The sequence below is a fragment of the Hoplias malabaricus genome, chromosome 7, assembly GCF_029633855.1.
Source record: "Hoplias malabaricus isolate fHopMal1 chromosome 7, fHopMal1.hap1, whole genome shotgun sequence".
NCBI lineage: Eukaryota > Metazoa > Chordata > Actinopteri > Characiformes > Erythrinidae > Hoplias > Hoplias malabaricus.
In genome coordinates, this window is record NC_089806.1 from 28,710,009 (window position 1) to 28,727,015 (window position 17,007).

The 17,007-nt window shown below is 38.0% G+C and overlaps 1 protein-coding gene across 7 annotated transcripts in view; it reads right to left on the bottom strand.

Moving 5' to 3' along the window:
- Nucleotides 1–15,800, bottom strand: part of nrxn3b (neurexin 3b) — a 325,560-nt gene extending 309,760 nt beyond the window's left edge. For all 7 annotated transcript variants that reach the window (XM_066677967.1, XM_066677970.1, XM_066677969.1 and 4 more), the window contains exon 1: nucleotides 14,834–15,800. In XM_066677967.1, the coding sequence (XP_066534064.1) occupies nucleotides 14,834–15,530 (697 nt within the window). In that variant the 5' untranslated portion in view covers nucleotides 15,531–15,800. The remainder of the gene's footprint in view (nucleotides 1–14,833) is intronic.
- Between the last annotated feature and the right edge of the window lie 1,207 nt (nucleotides 15,801–17,007).

Here is a 17,007-nt window from a genome sequence, read left to right on the forward strand (position 1 = left end):
TAAGAAGCTGATGAATACTGCAAATAAGACTTTTAAGAGTTGTAAACTGGGAATTTATTATGTATGCAAGGTTTGTTCTGATTAAGCTGAAGTTTAATTGGGGTTTTTATGATGTGATTGTGAGCTATTTTGAGGGTGATAAGATGTGTGCACTTGGGAATTAATTTGTTGTGTTGCAAATATTCAGGGATAATCATCTAATGAAGAAGTGATTTTGAGCATTATGTGAGTTTGTATGTTCTTTAGTCGCAATGTGGCTATAGAATTCCTATTTAGATGTAAGATTATGGTGTACTTAGTAATTGTTTTACTCAGTAAAGGGGGCTTAGCAGTGTGAATTTGTATTGCATATTAAGGTTTGATTTCTCTGAAGTTGGCAAATTCCATTGGGGTTTAATTTCTGTTGATTGTGGTAATACAGTGGTGGTGGGTGAAATATTTTAAGTGTAAGCTGGTTAAAAATGAATAATTATATTACCTATAATCAGGGAACATATTAAGCCATTATCATGCCAAAAATGGGCAATAATATTTCAAAAGGGTTTACTACTGTTGAGATACAGTAGTTAAGAAAAATAATCCTTTAATAAAAGGCATTGCAAAAATATCTGCTACATTTTATATGCGATGGCCTGACATGGATCAATCATGGCCAGTAGAGGGGACACTTAACCCAGATGTAACTAAATCAATGGAGGTAGTTGTGTCCACATATAATACAGGATAGAAGAAAGGGAAGCAAGGAGAAAAGTGAAGTGAAAAAAGACAAACAGAGCTAGGCATTCTCCAGTTATTTGAACAAGAGAGTCAGAAACTGATAAAGACTTCAAAAGAAAAGAGGGAGAAAGGTGCAATTGGTCAGCATACTAAGGTAATAGAAAAACAAATGGCAAAAGTTAATGTGCTTTTTCACAATTTTCACTCAGTTAAGACACACCACCTTATGAGAAGGAAGCAAAAACTGAGGAAGTCTATCCTCAGCTCCCAGTGATCAGTCAAGGAGGAAGCTATCACATCAGAGATGAAGATGACTATGTAATAGAAGCAGGATCTGCAGAAACAATGATAAAACTGTTTCCGAGTTCCAAAAGCAGAGAATGCTACATCTGCAAACTAAAGGAGACTGAGAATGAGAAGGAGGACAGTTGGAGATGACGATAATCTGAGTGACCAGGAGAAGGTCATGGGTGGATTTGACGCAGCAATCAGATAAATACTGGCTAAAGCAGAAAAAGAGAGGAAAAAAGATGAAATGTGAGTATGAGCAAAGAGGACCCAAGAGATTTAAGTTCTGATGAAACAGAATGAAGACACTGATGATGGTTGGAAGAGTAAGGGACCTTTCTCTTTAAGAGGATTCTTTCCTGCAACATCCAGTACAAAAATATAAGAAGACAGCTGATTGAGCCATTAGGAGAGGAAGAAAACCTATGCCTATGTATCAAGAGCCCATCAAGTATGGAGAAATGTCACAGGAAATTACCCAGTTTTAAATCAAATGGAGCACTCAATTTTGTGAGCCAAATTACAGAAGGGACTACCCATACCAGTAAGGAGTACACTGGCAGAAGTAGTGGGTCTTGGAGGCATGGCAAAGAGTGTTTATACAGATCATATAGCCCATCAAGTGGAGCTATATAAAAAAAAAGGAACATGTTCAGAAAGCACAGGACCAAGAAACCCTCAGAAAACGGAATCAAATTCAACTGGTGGACAAGAAGAAAGAAAAGAAACAGGCTTTAGTTATACAAAGTCAGCATTCAACCCAGCCTCAAACTCACCCGTTAGCACAATCTTATCTGAATCAGACACAACCTCTAATGAGCCAGTTAATATCAGATGTTCCAGTTGATTTCTGGACACAGCCAGTTTTTGGTCAGGTGCAGACTTAGAGTGGATGATGTCAAGGAAATATAAGAAGAGGAAGACCACAAAGATTTAATCTGACCATTCAAAAAGGTTTCAGAAAAGTGCTATGGTTGTGGACAGTTTGCTCATGAGTGCTTCAGACCTCTTGGGTCTATTGATTCAGGAAGTGCAAGGATTAGTCCACGTAGCAAGGGGGGAATTAAGAAAATTACAGAGAATTCGAAGGATTTAAGCATCAGATTCATGTAAAAAAATTTAGTATGCCATTAGCAAGTGCACAATTTGCCTGAAAGTTAATGTCCAGAGAGGTCCAATGCATAAATTAGGTTTGGAATTTGGTGATATAATAAAACCAGGTAGAAGGTAAATACTAGTTGTTGAAAATATTTTTATGCATGCCTGAGGTTTGTCTAACTAAGTAGAAGCTCAAACTGTTGGCAAAGTTTTTGTGCAGAAAAGTGATAAGCATGTGGGGACTTCCAGATCGGATATCTTCAGATAATGGGAAAGAGTTAGTGGATAAAACAGTGAAATGAATTTTGCAAAAATTGGGAATTAAATGGCGTGCAGTGTGTGCAGTGTACCATCTGCAAAGGGATTTGTGAAAAAATGAATGGTGCTTTGAAAAATCAGATTTAAATTGAAAAGAAGCACTTCCATTAGCATTAATGGTGTCAAGTGAGCTGCATGATTTGCACATGTCTCCTCATGAGTTGATGACAGGCAGACAAATGCCAATGCCATGTTTGCGTACAAGTGGAACGGGTCCAAGCTTAGCCCTTTTAGAAGATAACGTGAGAATATATTTCATACCTAGCTAACTTGCATAAAAGAATATCCACATACGTTTTACACAAGCAAAGAAAAGAGGAGGTGCAGGAGAAGCTGGATGAGCAAAGGAGGAGTACAGTGCAACCTGGAGACAAGGTGTTTGTGAAGGTGTTTAGAAGAAAGTGGTATAACAAACACCGGGAAGGTCTATTTGAAGTTGTTTGCAGTACTGGAACTGCAGTCCAGGTTAAAGGGTCTCCAACATGGTATCATTTATCTCATTGTGTTAAAGCGCCAAGTGATGAGATGCCTCTCTCAGAGGGAGGAGATGCTACAGGCTCAGGAGAACCAAAAAAAGTGTGGAAAAACATACAGAAAATAACATGCATGTGCCAAACAATAGTCAACAAATCAGAATACAGAAGTCCAGGGAGTACATTCATTCATTCATTTATTGATTGTATACTGTTCAGGGTGATGGCGGGTTTGGTGTCAACCTGGAATCACTGGGCACAAGGCAGAAACACACCTTGGACAGGGTGCCACACACTCACAGTCTTTCACACGCTCACACATTCCCTGAAAGAACAGGATTAGTTATTTGAGATTGGGGACTCTCACTGATTCCCTGAGTCTGAGTCTCCTCCATTTCAATAGCAGCACCCTTAGAACCCCAAATTATGCACAATCTCCTGCAAATCAACTGTTCTTGGAGAGTGAGCAAGATAAAGCATGCAAATAGACACACACACACACACACACAGATAAAGAGAAAAGGAGAGAGAGATTTCTTTGTAGGAGGGTTTTCTCTATGTTTCACTGTCCTGCAGAATTCTAACAATTTGTTAATACAAAGAACCTATATCACACATTGTACGCCAGACTAAACTAAAATGTATCCTTGGTTACAGAGGGAAAATATAGAAATTCTGGTCTTGTGCTGCTTACTGAGGCAATGATTTCACTATTATTTATGGTGTGTTATATGACTGTAAAATATATGCTGTGGTGAGTTTAACAGGGTTCACTTGTTAACACTGATAACGTTAATTTATCTAGCTGGCTTGGTGTTAAGAAGCTTCTCTGTACACTCCATTGAAATTATTTTTGAAGTAGTGGTGCCAATCGATTAAAATATTTAATCAAGTTAATCACAATTACATTTTGTGATTACTCATTATTGATCACAAGTTAAAATGCTAGTATTTCTTAAGTTTTTTTTTTTGAGAAGGTAGATACATATGTAGAGTTGTATGCATGACAAGCTGCATAAAACATATTGTTACTTTATTATAAAATTTCAGAGTAGTTATTGATATTTGAATTAGAATCTCAATTTATTGAGTAAATATTTCAGGGAGAGAGGTAATATCAAACACATCAAAGCTTGGACACAATCTTTAAATGAGAAAATTTCAGTGCGCTGCTCACATCTCAGGCAATAAAACATTTTTAGTTTAAAACATAAGTTTAGTTAGTGCCTATTGTTTTTCTGAGTAGAAGCACTAAGCTGGGAATTGGGTTGGGAGAGACAGGCTGCGGTCTGTGCTTCAGAAGAGATTAAACATAAACATGCATGCCAGTTAAAATATGAATTGTGCCCAAACACTAAAATATGACTTTCTATTCTAGGGTGACCAGACGTCCTCTTTTACCGGGACATGTCCTCTTTTTTAGACTTAAAAAAAATGTCCGGGCGGAATTTCACAAACGTCCGGGATTTTGTTTTTCTAGAGCTTACATAGAATTTCGAGAAGCGTTTCGTTCACAAACTAGTCCCGCCCTCCCCTACTCCGTTTGGTTCGCTTGAGTGAGAAGGGGGAGTGGTCTGGTCTGACAGTAGAGCTACCGTTATTGGTCGATAACCTTCTCTGTAAACATTTAATTGGTCAGTCTGTACGTTAGTAGTCCTTGTTTACGTCAGGCAAAGTTTTTTTTATTCATTGATTCACTGTGTCTTGAAGCTAAGCTTCATGTTAATACTACGTTTCCAGGACTCATCAGAAGCTAAAATTTTGTTATTCGTTAGATGATTATTTTGACAATAAGGAGGGGTAGTGTCCTCAGGATCCCAAAATTTCAGCCTTTATAGTGTTATGAACAGTACAACAGAGAAGAGTGTGGCTTCATTCTCTGCTCAGGATGCCTTTATTCAACTACTTCTTCACATTGAAATGAGTGATTTGCTGCTATATAAAATGTGTAAATTATTGGATTGTTCACATTTAAGATCTGCATTATGTGTCTCCCAACTTCTTCTTTGATGCCTGCATTAAAATATGTTTTACAAATATATATATATATATATATATATTGTTGAATAAGAAAATACATCTCTTGTAAGTAACTATTTTGCTCTGGTTCTAGCAAGGTCTTTCTAAATATTTTAGCTTTAAATAGTTTACTGAGTTTTTTTTGCATTTAATGTATTTATATATTGCTTATAAACAATTAACCTTCAAATTAAACAGTGAACAACTAGGGCAATAGAGCATATCCATCCTCAGCTTTACAAAGGACTGCCACCTTGCATGGCACAACACAACTCAATCACACCCCACATTGGAAAAAAAGGCAATTTAAGCATGGAGATTTTAGAAAAAGGAGGGAGTGTGGTAGAACTTGTGGAAGAGTTCTCACATGCAAACTGTTCTTTGTGTATCTGCAAGCAGAACAGACCCTTTTTTAATAGACCGTTTTAATACAGCTTTAATACCCTGCTCTAGTTTTCAGCTTTTGGACCACAGTTAATTTCCCAATGCAAGATTGTAAGACACAAATGCCCACTCTGATTCAATCATACTCAAACCATTCCTCCACACCCCCACCCCTATTTTGAAACCTACTTTTATAGCAAGATCCTCAGCTAAGCCTTTTAGCAGCCATTTTACCATTGTATGTAACAGTTTTATGTGAGATCTATCTGCTATATGTTGTTAGATTTTGACATGAGAACAATGCGTATCAAGTATGGCCCAACATCAGTGACTAAATTGAATGTGCACTGCACATTACCAGCTTTTGCTCCACATAGGCCACATAGGCCTGAACATGTTTTATGACCAGATGCTTACTGTTTTAATCTGCCTGTGCTTTAAGACAGATTTACAGATTATGATGATGGCCCTCCAGTTGTGCTAAAGCCAGTAAGCTGGCCCTTTTAGTACATGTGAACCTGAAGCTATTTATGCATAAGGGAGAATGTGTTTGTAAAATTGTAATGTTCTGAGGTGGTTCAGGGGTGTTGCTATCAGATGCCAAAGGTCAGACAGCTTTCCAATATCATTCATTGACTACAACATGCATTAATAGCAAATTGTTAGTGATACGACCCAGGTGAAAATGATTTAGTGTGGCACTTTGAAATAGCTTTTTTTCTTTCTTTTCGTCTTCTGGTCCAAATCTAGATACAGAAACCCTGTGGTACAAGATTGCCATAAAATATTCTTTAAAATCTATTTAATGAAGATTATTTTTCACTCAATACAATTTACATAAAAATAAAAAGCATAAACATTTAGACAATTTTACCATAACCTCAAATGTGGTCAAGTAAGCAAGGAATTTACCAAAACCACTCCATAAATTCTCAGAATTTAATATATTCTGTCCAATTTTTCATTCATCATTCTGATAAATGAAACATTTGGAGCATGTTTTATAGTGGGTGTTTTGTAAAACAAATAATGTAATAATTCTAATAAATGAAAATTATTAGTAGCCAATTTGCTAGCACAAAGAGCAAACAAGATATAATTAATATAACAAAACAAAATAATAATAAAATAATTATAATAATAATAACGCTTTACATTACCACAGATACCTTAGTGATGACAACATATCAAGATATAAAACATGGACAAAGTGCCACCATTCCATAATGTTTCATAGAATTGAAGCTAAGATTGTCTGCCATGCTGTTAAATTTTCAAATTCGATACCAGGGTCTGTGCAGAAGATAACAGAGGCACAGATAGACACACCTTCATTTGGGTAGACCAACCTAATTCTCACAGAGCTCAGGGTCTTTCAGAACAACATCTTGGCAGCATGGTAAGAGAGCAGAATGTTACTGGTTGAAAACAACCTCTCTCTAACAATCTCATTTTCCTTTTCTCAAACTGCATCTGACTGTAAGTGAGAATTTTCAGTTCCACCTTAAACAATGCAGCATTTAAAATGAAATGGAAAACTCTACATGGGCTATATCATAATTTCTAGGCAGTGGACTCAAAAAAAAAAAAAAATATATATATATATATATATATAATATTTAATATTTTTATTCAAATTGATCCTCATTTAAGGGTGGCACTATGACACAACAGGTATTGTCACTGTCACACAGCTTGAGGGTCCTAGGGTTGTGGGTTCGAGCCCTGCTCAGGGTGACTGTCTGTGAGGAGTTTGGTGTGTTCTCCCCATGTCCATGTTGGTTTCCACCGGGTGCTTCGGTTCCCATGGTCCAAAAACACACATTTGCAGGTGGATTGGCTACACGAAAGTGTCCATAGGTGTGAGTGTGTGCGTGAATTTACGAGTGTGTGTCACCCTGCGAAGGACTAGCGTCCCCTCCAGGGTGTATTCCCGCCTTGCGCCCGATGATTCCAGGTAGGCTCTGGACCCCCCGCGACCCTAAATTGGATAAGCGGTTACAGATAATGGATGGATGGAATGTTTTCCACATTTATGCATGTACATTATCTTTACCTCCACTAGGAATGAGTGGTATCCACATTTTTCGGCGGTATATGGTATTACCGTGGGGAGGGTGTGGGTGTGCACTGTTGAGCTACACTGAGCCTTATATCTTAGGATGACCAGTTCTGAGATGGCGTGACTAGTTTGTGAACGAAACACTTCTCAAAATTCTATGTAAGCTCTAGAAAAACAAAATCCCGGACGTTTGTGAAATTCCGCTCAGACATTTTTTTTAAGTCTAAAAAACAGGATATGTCCGGGTAAAAGAGGACATCTGGTCACCCTATTATATCTGTGAGCACAAAGTCATGTGAAGGGTTTTCTAAATGATTGTGGAGTGCCGTTTAGCTCAGCACAGCCTGACAGTGCAAACCAACACACGTTTTTACGATAAAAAACCTGTTTCTTAAAGAGCAAATTTCAGTGACAGGTTTTGGAGGAGAAAGGTTTGAAAATAAGCAAACTGAGACAGTTCTACACTGTTTAGAAGCAGAGCTAGCCAGCTACCAGGCACTTGGTTTAGCACACCACAGCACAAACTGTGAGCACAAAGTCCAGTGAAGGGTCTTCTGAGTATTTTGTTTGTTTTCATCCATCTTCCTCTCTTAAGCCAAGCTCAGAGTTAAATTCACAACTGCGGAATGCTACTGGGCTTGTTTTTCTCCACCTGTTTTCCTCTTATCTTTATTTAGATGTTATAAAAAAGATGTTATAAGTGTAAAATCCTATGGCAGAAAGTGTATTATCCTGGTTAATGCAGGTGTAATTTCCAGCATTTTACAGTGTGGTTTCCCATGTACCTTTAATTACACAATAAGGAGGCATGCAGTGTGTTATAAATATATATAATTATTCATTAATTAGGAAAAAACCTCAAGGTAAGTGCTGTACTCTTTCAGTATAACAGTGACATGTGGTTACACTGTGCACTTAGATTTTAAAATTATCAAGGGACAAAACAATGAGAGGTAGGGTTATTATAGGTGAAGACTGTTTCTTTTTCTTTTTCTTTTTTTTTTTTTAAGTGATGGTTATTTTATTCATTCATTCAGTATATTATCTGTAACCGCTTATCCAGTTCAGGGTCGCGGTGGGTCCAGAGCCTACCTGGAATCATTCCGCGCAAGGAGGGAATGCACCCTGCAGGGGGCGCCAGTCCTTCACAGGGCATGGTTATTTTAGAATAGTATATATATCTTTTTTTAAATTTACTCTGAGTTCTTAATTAAGGGTGATTCAAAATAAATACAGGAATTAAAGGGAATAAATTTGTATTATATGTTCTAATTGCTGACAGAAAATAACAATAAACTCATTTTAGTATCTAGTTATATACTGAGTATGTTTTGTGTAATTGTGGAATGTAAATGAAATTGCAGATATTAATTGTTTGTAAAATATTCTTTTGTTCTTTGTTGAAAATAAGTAGCGTACATTTATACTAAAATATATTTGTTTTAACTGTGTGCATATAAGAGTTGCGCTGTGAAACTCGGTTATGGATTCTTCTTTTTGGTTCTCAAAATTTGGCCCTACTTTGGCGCCATACATTTCACTCATTCCACATGATGATTTTTCTCCATTTATGAATTGTTTCTTGTGCACTCTTTGGAAAACACCATTTTGAGAGAAGACATTACAGCCTTTTGTGCAATTTACACTACTCGTATATGGGCATTTTCAATCCAATGGTTGAGCAATCAATGAACAACACAACATAGACATAAAGCTTGCTCCCTGTTGTTTTCATGTATTTACAAAGTAAGAACGTGAGAACAATGGTACACTACACTAACCAGCCAACTCCCTGTTGTTTTTATGTATTTACAGAGTAAAGTCTGATTTATAGTTCTGCAGTATGCTGTTGAGTATTTAGGTCTGTGTAGCTCTGCAATTATCCCATTAAGGCTGAATCTCAAACATCTTCCTCTACACTATGTAGTGCACATTGCAGTGGTGTAGTAGAATTACTTTTACAAATCTTTAACCCTCTGGAGTCGGTGTTTCCGCCAATAGGATAAATCAGAACTTTCACAAAAACACTTATGTAACTTGCAATGGCAAGAATAGATGTAAAAATAATTGAAGCCAGTTAATCAGACTCATAAGGGATAATGGGATAAATCAGAACTTTCACAAAAACACTTATGCAACTCAGCAATTTTGCGATTTGTTCTAGAAACATAATAAACATAACCCCAGAAACCCTTAAAGGGTTTACTTTTCAAAAATATGGAGGTTGAAAAATATATATTTTTAGCTTGTTGTTATAGAAAGATAAGTATCAAGAGACATATTTCTGTCTGAGACTCACAGCGCAACTTTGATGGCCCATCCATTCATGTTAATAGCATGCTATTCTGTCCACTCTTATTGGAGAATTACGACTGCAACACAACGTGTGAAAATGCCCATTATAGTCATTTAAACAGAAGCACATGGCTGTGTTTTCACACTGAGCACCGACCTTCAACATGACTCAGTCACGCTTTTCAGCTGCCTGAGGAGGAACGGATTCATTTTGAGTAATGTCTTGATCCATAAATGGACCGTGATGAGTAAGTAAAATATGTCTGAGTAATTATTCTCTAGAGTGGCACGGTGGCGCAGCAGGTAGTGTTGCAGTCACACAGCTCCAGGGGCCTGGAGGTTGTGAGTTCGATTCCTGCTCCAGGTGACTGTCTGTGAGGAGTTGGTGAGTTCTCCCCGTGTCCGAGTGGGTTACTCCAGAGGGCTAAAGTGCACTATTTAGGGAGGAGGTTGTTGTTTGGGACAAAGCATAGTTTACATGAGGTGCCTGGAAAGAAACAAATACAAAGCCGGCACATTTTTCCCGCATGGTACAGCAGAGTTTTTTTTCCAGAGACGTCCATATTTTGCCCTCTGTTCAATATTTTTTTAATCCCTGATGCCCACACAATGTCCGAGGATGTGTCTTGCTATGAATTTGCTGCTGTCTGCGGTCTGTATAGTGTGAAGAAGAGGACTTCATGTTCCTGTACTTCTCTGGTTCAAAATAAACAATGTCTGTCTGACTACTGACCAATCACGGTCGTTGGGTCTGCGTCAATGCAACACTTGGGCTGTCTGCATACAAGTTGGTGATTGATATGGTGACTCGTTGGAAAAGTGCACTGAAGCAGCAATCAGGGATCTCAGCAACTCTGCAGTCACCAGAAATATGCAGGATTTGAAGCTATTGCTGTACACTGAATAAGCTTGACATAATTTTCACAGAAGATTTGGTGGAGTAGAAGTCCGCAACTCTATATGATATACTCTACAATATAACTCTATAATGTATATAAAACATTGTGTAAAATGTTGTGTCCGTCAGTCAGTTTGTGCATATGTATGCATATGTGTGCAACTGTGTATGTATATAATGCAATGCAATAACTTAAATACTTGAAAAATCTTTCAAAATATGTGGTACTGAGGGACAAGCTGTATGTAGCATCAGCATTAGATGTTTCAACGCTCAGCCTTTCTTGTCCTATGAAGCCCATAACACATTTTCTACACTGGTGATTGAAGGTAGGTGGATGTGTCTAATGTAAGTTAGATGTAATGTAACGTAAGTACAAAAATATCCTATACGGCAGTATATGTATATATATCATATATGTATATGATCCTTCGTTTTTCGCTGGGGATGCGTTCCAAGTAGAGGAAAGATATTTATGTATATAACGAGTATTTGGACTTTTAAAACCCTCCCTGTACTGTTAACAACCCACCCTTTTCATTAAACAGTCATTCTATACTGTTTTTCAGCTGGAACTACATGTGATATCCTACCAGTTTCTTTAATAGAGTAATTCCTAAGCTGTGATTTAGCGTAAGTAAATTTCACTTGGATGTGGACATGAACAATACATGTACTGTACGTAAGAAATACTTGTAAATGATATATTTTGTCACCTACAGGCCTAGTCTGATACGTGTATTAATAAAAAAATACTTTTGGCTATTCATCTTTCACGATTCTCCTAGATTTTCCCTCAATATCTGCGATGTAGCGGCCATAAGCCCCCTTGAAAAAACCCGCGAAGTAGCGAATCCACGAAGGATGAACTGCAAAGTAGTGAGGGATTACTATATTCATTCAAAATAGTCCTTTTTTCTTTGTGTCTGCAATATTAAACAAAAAGTCCCGTTACAAAATTTCTTAGTTAATTTTCCATTTAAAATATTCTTACATAAATTAATCCTTTAACAGAACAATCTAATGGAGTACACTGTGCCTGTAGAGCAAGAAGAAAACTCACTTGATCCTGCTGGGGATGAATGATGACTCCACCCAAGAGAGCAAAGGAATCTTCAGCATTTACCACAAATAAAGTTTATTCCATGTTTTAAGGAGGAATGAAAAGATCTGCCAGTGACAAAACTGTTTCCCCATTTAAAATAGAATGGATAATTCTACCAGGGTCACATTTTTAATGACTTCAGATCAGTTGCTCTTACTTCTGTTGTAATGACACTCTGAAAAATTGGTGAATGCAGCAATTTTTACTTATTATATAATTTTTATATATTGTATTCATTCATTCATTATCTGTAACTGCTTATCCAGTTCAGGGTCGCGGTGGGTCCAGAGCCTACCTGGAATCCGCGGTAATACACCCTGGAGGGGGCGCCAGTCCTTCACAGGGCAACACACACCTACAGATACTTTTGAGTCGCCAATCCACCTACCAACGTGTGTTTTTGGACCGTGGGAGGAACCCGGAGGAAACCCACGAGGACAAGGGGAGAACACACCAACTCCTCACAGACAGTCACCCGGAGCAGGAATTGAACCCACAACCTCCAGGTCCCTGGAGTTGTGTGAATGCGACACTACCTGCTGCGTCACCGTGCCGCCCTTATTCTATTATTATATTAAATTATATTATAATTTGCTTACAGGCCACATAAAAAAGTATAACATTCCACAGTCACTTTGCTTAATCTACTTAGAATAGAATATGCAGATGGTAGTCATTCATTCATTCTCTGTAACCGCTTATCCAATTCAGGGTCGCAGTGGGTCCAGAGCCTGGAATCATTGGGCACAAGGCAGGATTACACCCTGGAGGGGGCGCCAGTCCTTCACAGGGCAACACAGACACACATTCACTCACACCTACGGACACTTTTTTGAGTCGCCAATCCACCTACTTACGTGTGTTTTTGGACTGTGGGAGGAAACCGGAGCACCCGGAGGAAACCCACGCGGACACAGGGAGAACTCACCAACTCCTCACAGACAGTCACCCGGAGCGGGAATCGAACCCACAACCTCCAGGCCCCTGGAGCTGTGTGACACTACCTGCTGCGCCACCGTGCCACCCTTATTCTAATATTTATTAAATTATATTATAATTTGCTTACAGGCCACATAAAAAAGTACAACATTCCACAGTCACTTTGATTAATCTACTTAGAATAGAATATGCAGATGGTAGTCAGCTCTACGAAAATAAGATCGGTCACAGTCTTGAGACAATTATTTACTCAAAAATATACTTGCAAATGGGGCAACAGACATATTGCCTGAGGAGGCAGTGTCATTTTCACATTGACAGAACAATGTCCAGTGCTAAGAGCAGTTTATAGAGCAGTTTATGGCGCTTAAGTCCCTAAAATATATAGCATAGCCCGAATATTTTTCTCCACATTTAGTCATCAGTGCATTATAATGCATGTATATATGTTTGTGCTGTTTCTCACTTCATGCCCTTCACATTAGAGGTGGGCAGATCAATCCAAATATCGATAATATCGATACCAACGTTGGTATTGGTATTGATCAATACTCGTGGAAAAAAATCAATAGTCAAGCCTTTTTTCTCTCCCACCGCTCTGTCGCTAAAGTCTGTGTGCGAGGCAGCGCAGAGCACCCTCCCCCCGCGTAGTCACGTTGCGAGGAGAGGCGCGCGCACCCCCGCCCCCCTCCCCCTTTGTGAAGTTGCGAGCAGCAGCACACCACGCGCTTCTTCAACTTACGCCAGTCCGAAATCACACCCTGCACTTCTCAAAGCCTGTTCGTTGGTGACATCAACAACGTGCAGTGCTATAGGGCAATAGACCCACAGGAAGCATGGTTTTAAGCACATGCATTTGTGACACTATCCTTTTCTCCATCAGCCCTCAGAGAGATGTGCACCAGTAACGTCATAGACATAACTAGATATTTTAAACAAACATCAGAATAGTCAGTTCCCAGGGTTAGCTATATATCATGTATTAACAGTTGTATAATTCTATAAGAACTATTTATAGTAACAGAGCAATAGTTGCATACTACAATGAAACCTTGACTTACGAGTGAATCAACTTACAATTTTTCAAATATACGAGCTGTCGCTCGGTCGAATTTTTGCTTTATTAAGCGAGTCGAGATCTGAGTTATGAGCGAGCTTATGCCACCCAGCACTAGGCAGCCAAGTGAGCATTCAGTTCACTTGGTTATCTGGCCGTGCAAGCATCTCTGTTGTATCAATGTTTTTTTTGTAGCATTTTAGTATAAAGTGTGTAGCGAGTAAGTTAATTAAAGCGATAGAGCATGAAAAGAAAAACTCCCCCAACCTCCTCCGCTAACATTAGGTGCTAAACATGCCCAGTGCTCAGAATCAGCCTATGTACAATATTGTACAAGTGAACACTTAAGCAATTCCAAGACAACCGATTCTCCTAAAAAAAAAAAAAGTGTACCACTAGTTACAAATGGTTCTGATCTTTTTTAGCTTACTATAGCTTCCCATAGTATGAAATAAAATCTTGGGTTGATTTTGCATTATATTGAATGGCACCAAAAAGACAATAAATTTCATCACCAACTGATTGTGATGGACAATAACTCTTGTTTAGGTATGATGTTTACTAATACTATTTATTGCAGTATAAGTGACCACTGTAGGAGTCAAAAACTGTATTGTAATTTACCAAAAATCATCCTGACATACTTGGTAATTCAGTGTGCATTCAGCATATAATCAATGAGTCATACATTTAGATGAGACAGAAGTGAGAATAATTATTTTTTTAGATCTCAACTCTTAAACCAGCCCAGGTGAAACAAGAAATGTTGAGAAGTATAATAATAAGAGTGTTCCTTATAAAAAGACAGGAAGATAAACAATGCGCTGAAAACTTTTTGTACCTTCCTTGGTGTTACATGTGCAGGATCTATATATTTGTTTGGAAAAAAAATGTGATTTAAATTGTAACAATGACCATAATAATTCCACCTAAAATCAGTAAGCAAATAAAAAGCAGTTGAAATATGTAAACAATCAAAACACCACTTAAACATGTTTAAAAACATTTAAATCTCCATGTAAATCTTTTTCCAAACATTTAATAAAAAAAATGATTCTGTGAAATGTAGCTTCTGATATTGTTGCAAAAGGACATAACCATCTATATCAATTGCATAGGCATGGCACTCAAAGGCAAATTAATGTTGGTTGAAGAAATAGAAGCAGAAATATTTTCTTACCTTCATTACAGTAACGGCCTACATATCCAGTTTTGGAGCAGTCACAGTATGGTTCTCCATCTGCTAAAATACAGCCACCTCCATTTTCACAAGGGTTCTCTGTGCACATGCCTTCCATTTCCAATCTGACCTTTTGGCTGTCCAGGCGTGTGGGTACCTGACTGCCATAACCCAGGTCAGTAATTATTCCTTTGAAAGGAGGCATCTCTCTGACTGCAGGTTGTGTAAGCGCTGAGGTCCGGATGTCTTGAGGAACTCCTCCTAGGTAAAGGTCACTGACAATATTCATGAACTGTCTTTGTGGCCGCACTTCATCGGCTTTGGACTCTCCGTCCAATGTCAATACTGTTCGTAAATTGTGCCTGCTAATGGTGGCAAAGTGCCAGCGGCTGTCATTCACCATCCTGTTTGAGATTATTGTAGTTTCTGCACAATCCACACTAAACTGAAGCTTCATTTTCCCTTCTTTGACCATCACAAGCAGGAAGTCACAGTAACCTCCATCATCAAAGTAGAGTATAAGAGCATCAGACACTGCAGTTTTAAATTGAAAAGTGAGGTCACTTCTAGTGCTGGCATCCCAGCGGAGATAGCGAGCCCACTGGCCTTCAGAGCCTGTGAATTCCAGACCTAGGCCCATATTCAGAAGAGTACTGAGCCAGAATAAAACATTAAGTGGTTGGCAAAGGGAAGGCATGTTATTTTTTATCCCACTGTTCTTCAGATAAAGAAAAAATAAACACAATTCAATCTCATCTATGTTAGTTCAATGGCAAAATCCCTAATCACGTTCAGTCTTTAAAGATGACAAAGTAATCATTAGTCAGCATATTCTTTTGGCATTGGCAAAAAATCCAAGACTATTTAACAGATAAAAAATCCAACAAATTGTGAATTCCCAAAAAGTGAGGCTTTCTGAAGAAAAGAGTGTGTGCTTAGATTCTTCTGGCTCTGCCAATATTAAAGAAAAAATAGTTTTTATTACTTTTTTAAAATAAATTCTGAGGTTTGAAAAAAGACCCTCAATGCTAATTTTGACTCTATAACTTCGTAAAAGACCTCACTGTGTATCTTCATTGGAAACCTGCCAAGAAGAAATTACAGAAATACATTAGGTGACTCCTAAAAATATGTGATTAATATCTTAGCATGTGACCTCATTGGCCTTGTTCTGGTTCAGCCCTCCAGAATGGCTCCAGAATGATCAATGAGTTGTTAGCACAATATCCAAGTAAAAAAATCAGAAGCTCCCATTCTGTTTTCATAAGATTCAAAACATCTCACAGCAATTACATTTTCTACTTTCATTTTTTAATGTATTTGCCAGCCCAAAAGATGGAATAACATACACATAGGAAAAAACTGTTCAGCTTACAAATTGCAATCAAACAAATGTAATAATTGTAAGAGGCTCACTCAGGCTTCTTTTCAGTAAGGAAATTATTATCAAATTTGATATAATTACGATTGTGGATATAAATGTCTTATGTAACTGTAAATATTAATTTAAACATGTACAACACATAGTAGTCAAACACGTGTCACTGTAATATTACATGTGTAATATTTAATCCATTTTGCTTTTGCTTTTTCAAGGGGTTTTCAGTTTACCTTCCCCAATCATAGAAGTTCCACAGAAGTGGAAAACAATAACCCCTTTATTCACCTGCCCTGAATTGTTAATCTCTCACTGACAGAGAGCTATTGAGCTCAGATAACTGATACCAGCACTGAAGCACTGAGTGACTCCTCTAATAACACAGGGCCTTCTCTGGGTGACATTGGCCAGCCATCACTCTGAGGGATTTATGATAACGAGAAAGTCCAAGCCAGAGGAAAATATGGATGAGATGTAGTACAACTGAGCAGTTTGATTATATTTCAGCTAAATATAATGTGGCAGCTGTTCTATACAGAGTTTGTATCTAGTCTGAATCTAGACAATTGTGTTTAACATTACAACTGCCATCATGAATTTCCAAAAATCAGCAGGTGGCTTTCTTAGGAATATAAAGCTGAGCTATCTTGTTTCACATGAGAATGAAAGAAACACGAATAAGGACAATGGGAAATAACCAGCGTCAAATGACTGCTGACCACGTATTCATGAACATTTACTAATTGTCTGCTATTACCTTCTTTCTAGGGAAAGCATACAAAATCACATTTTGTAA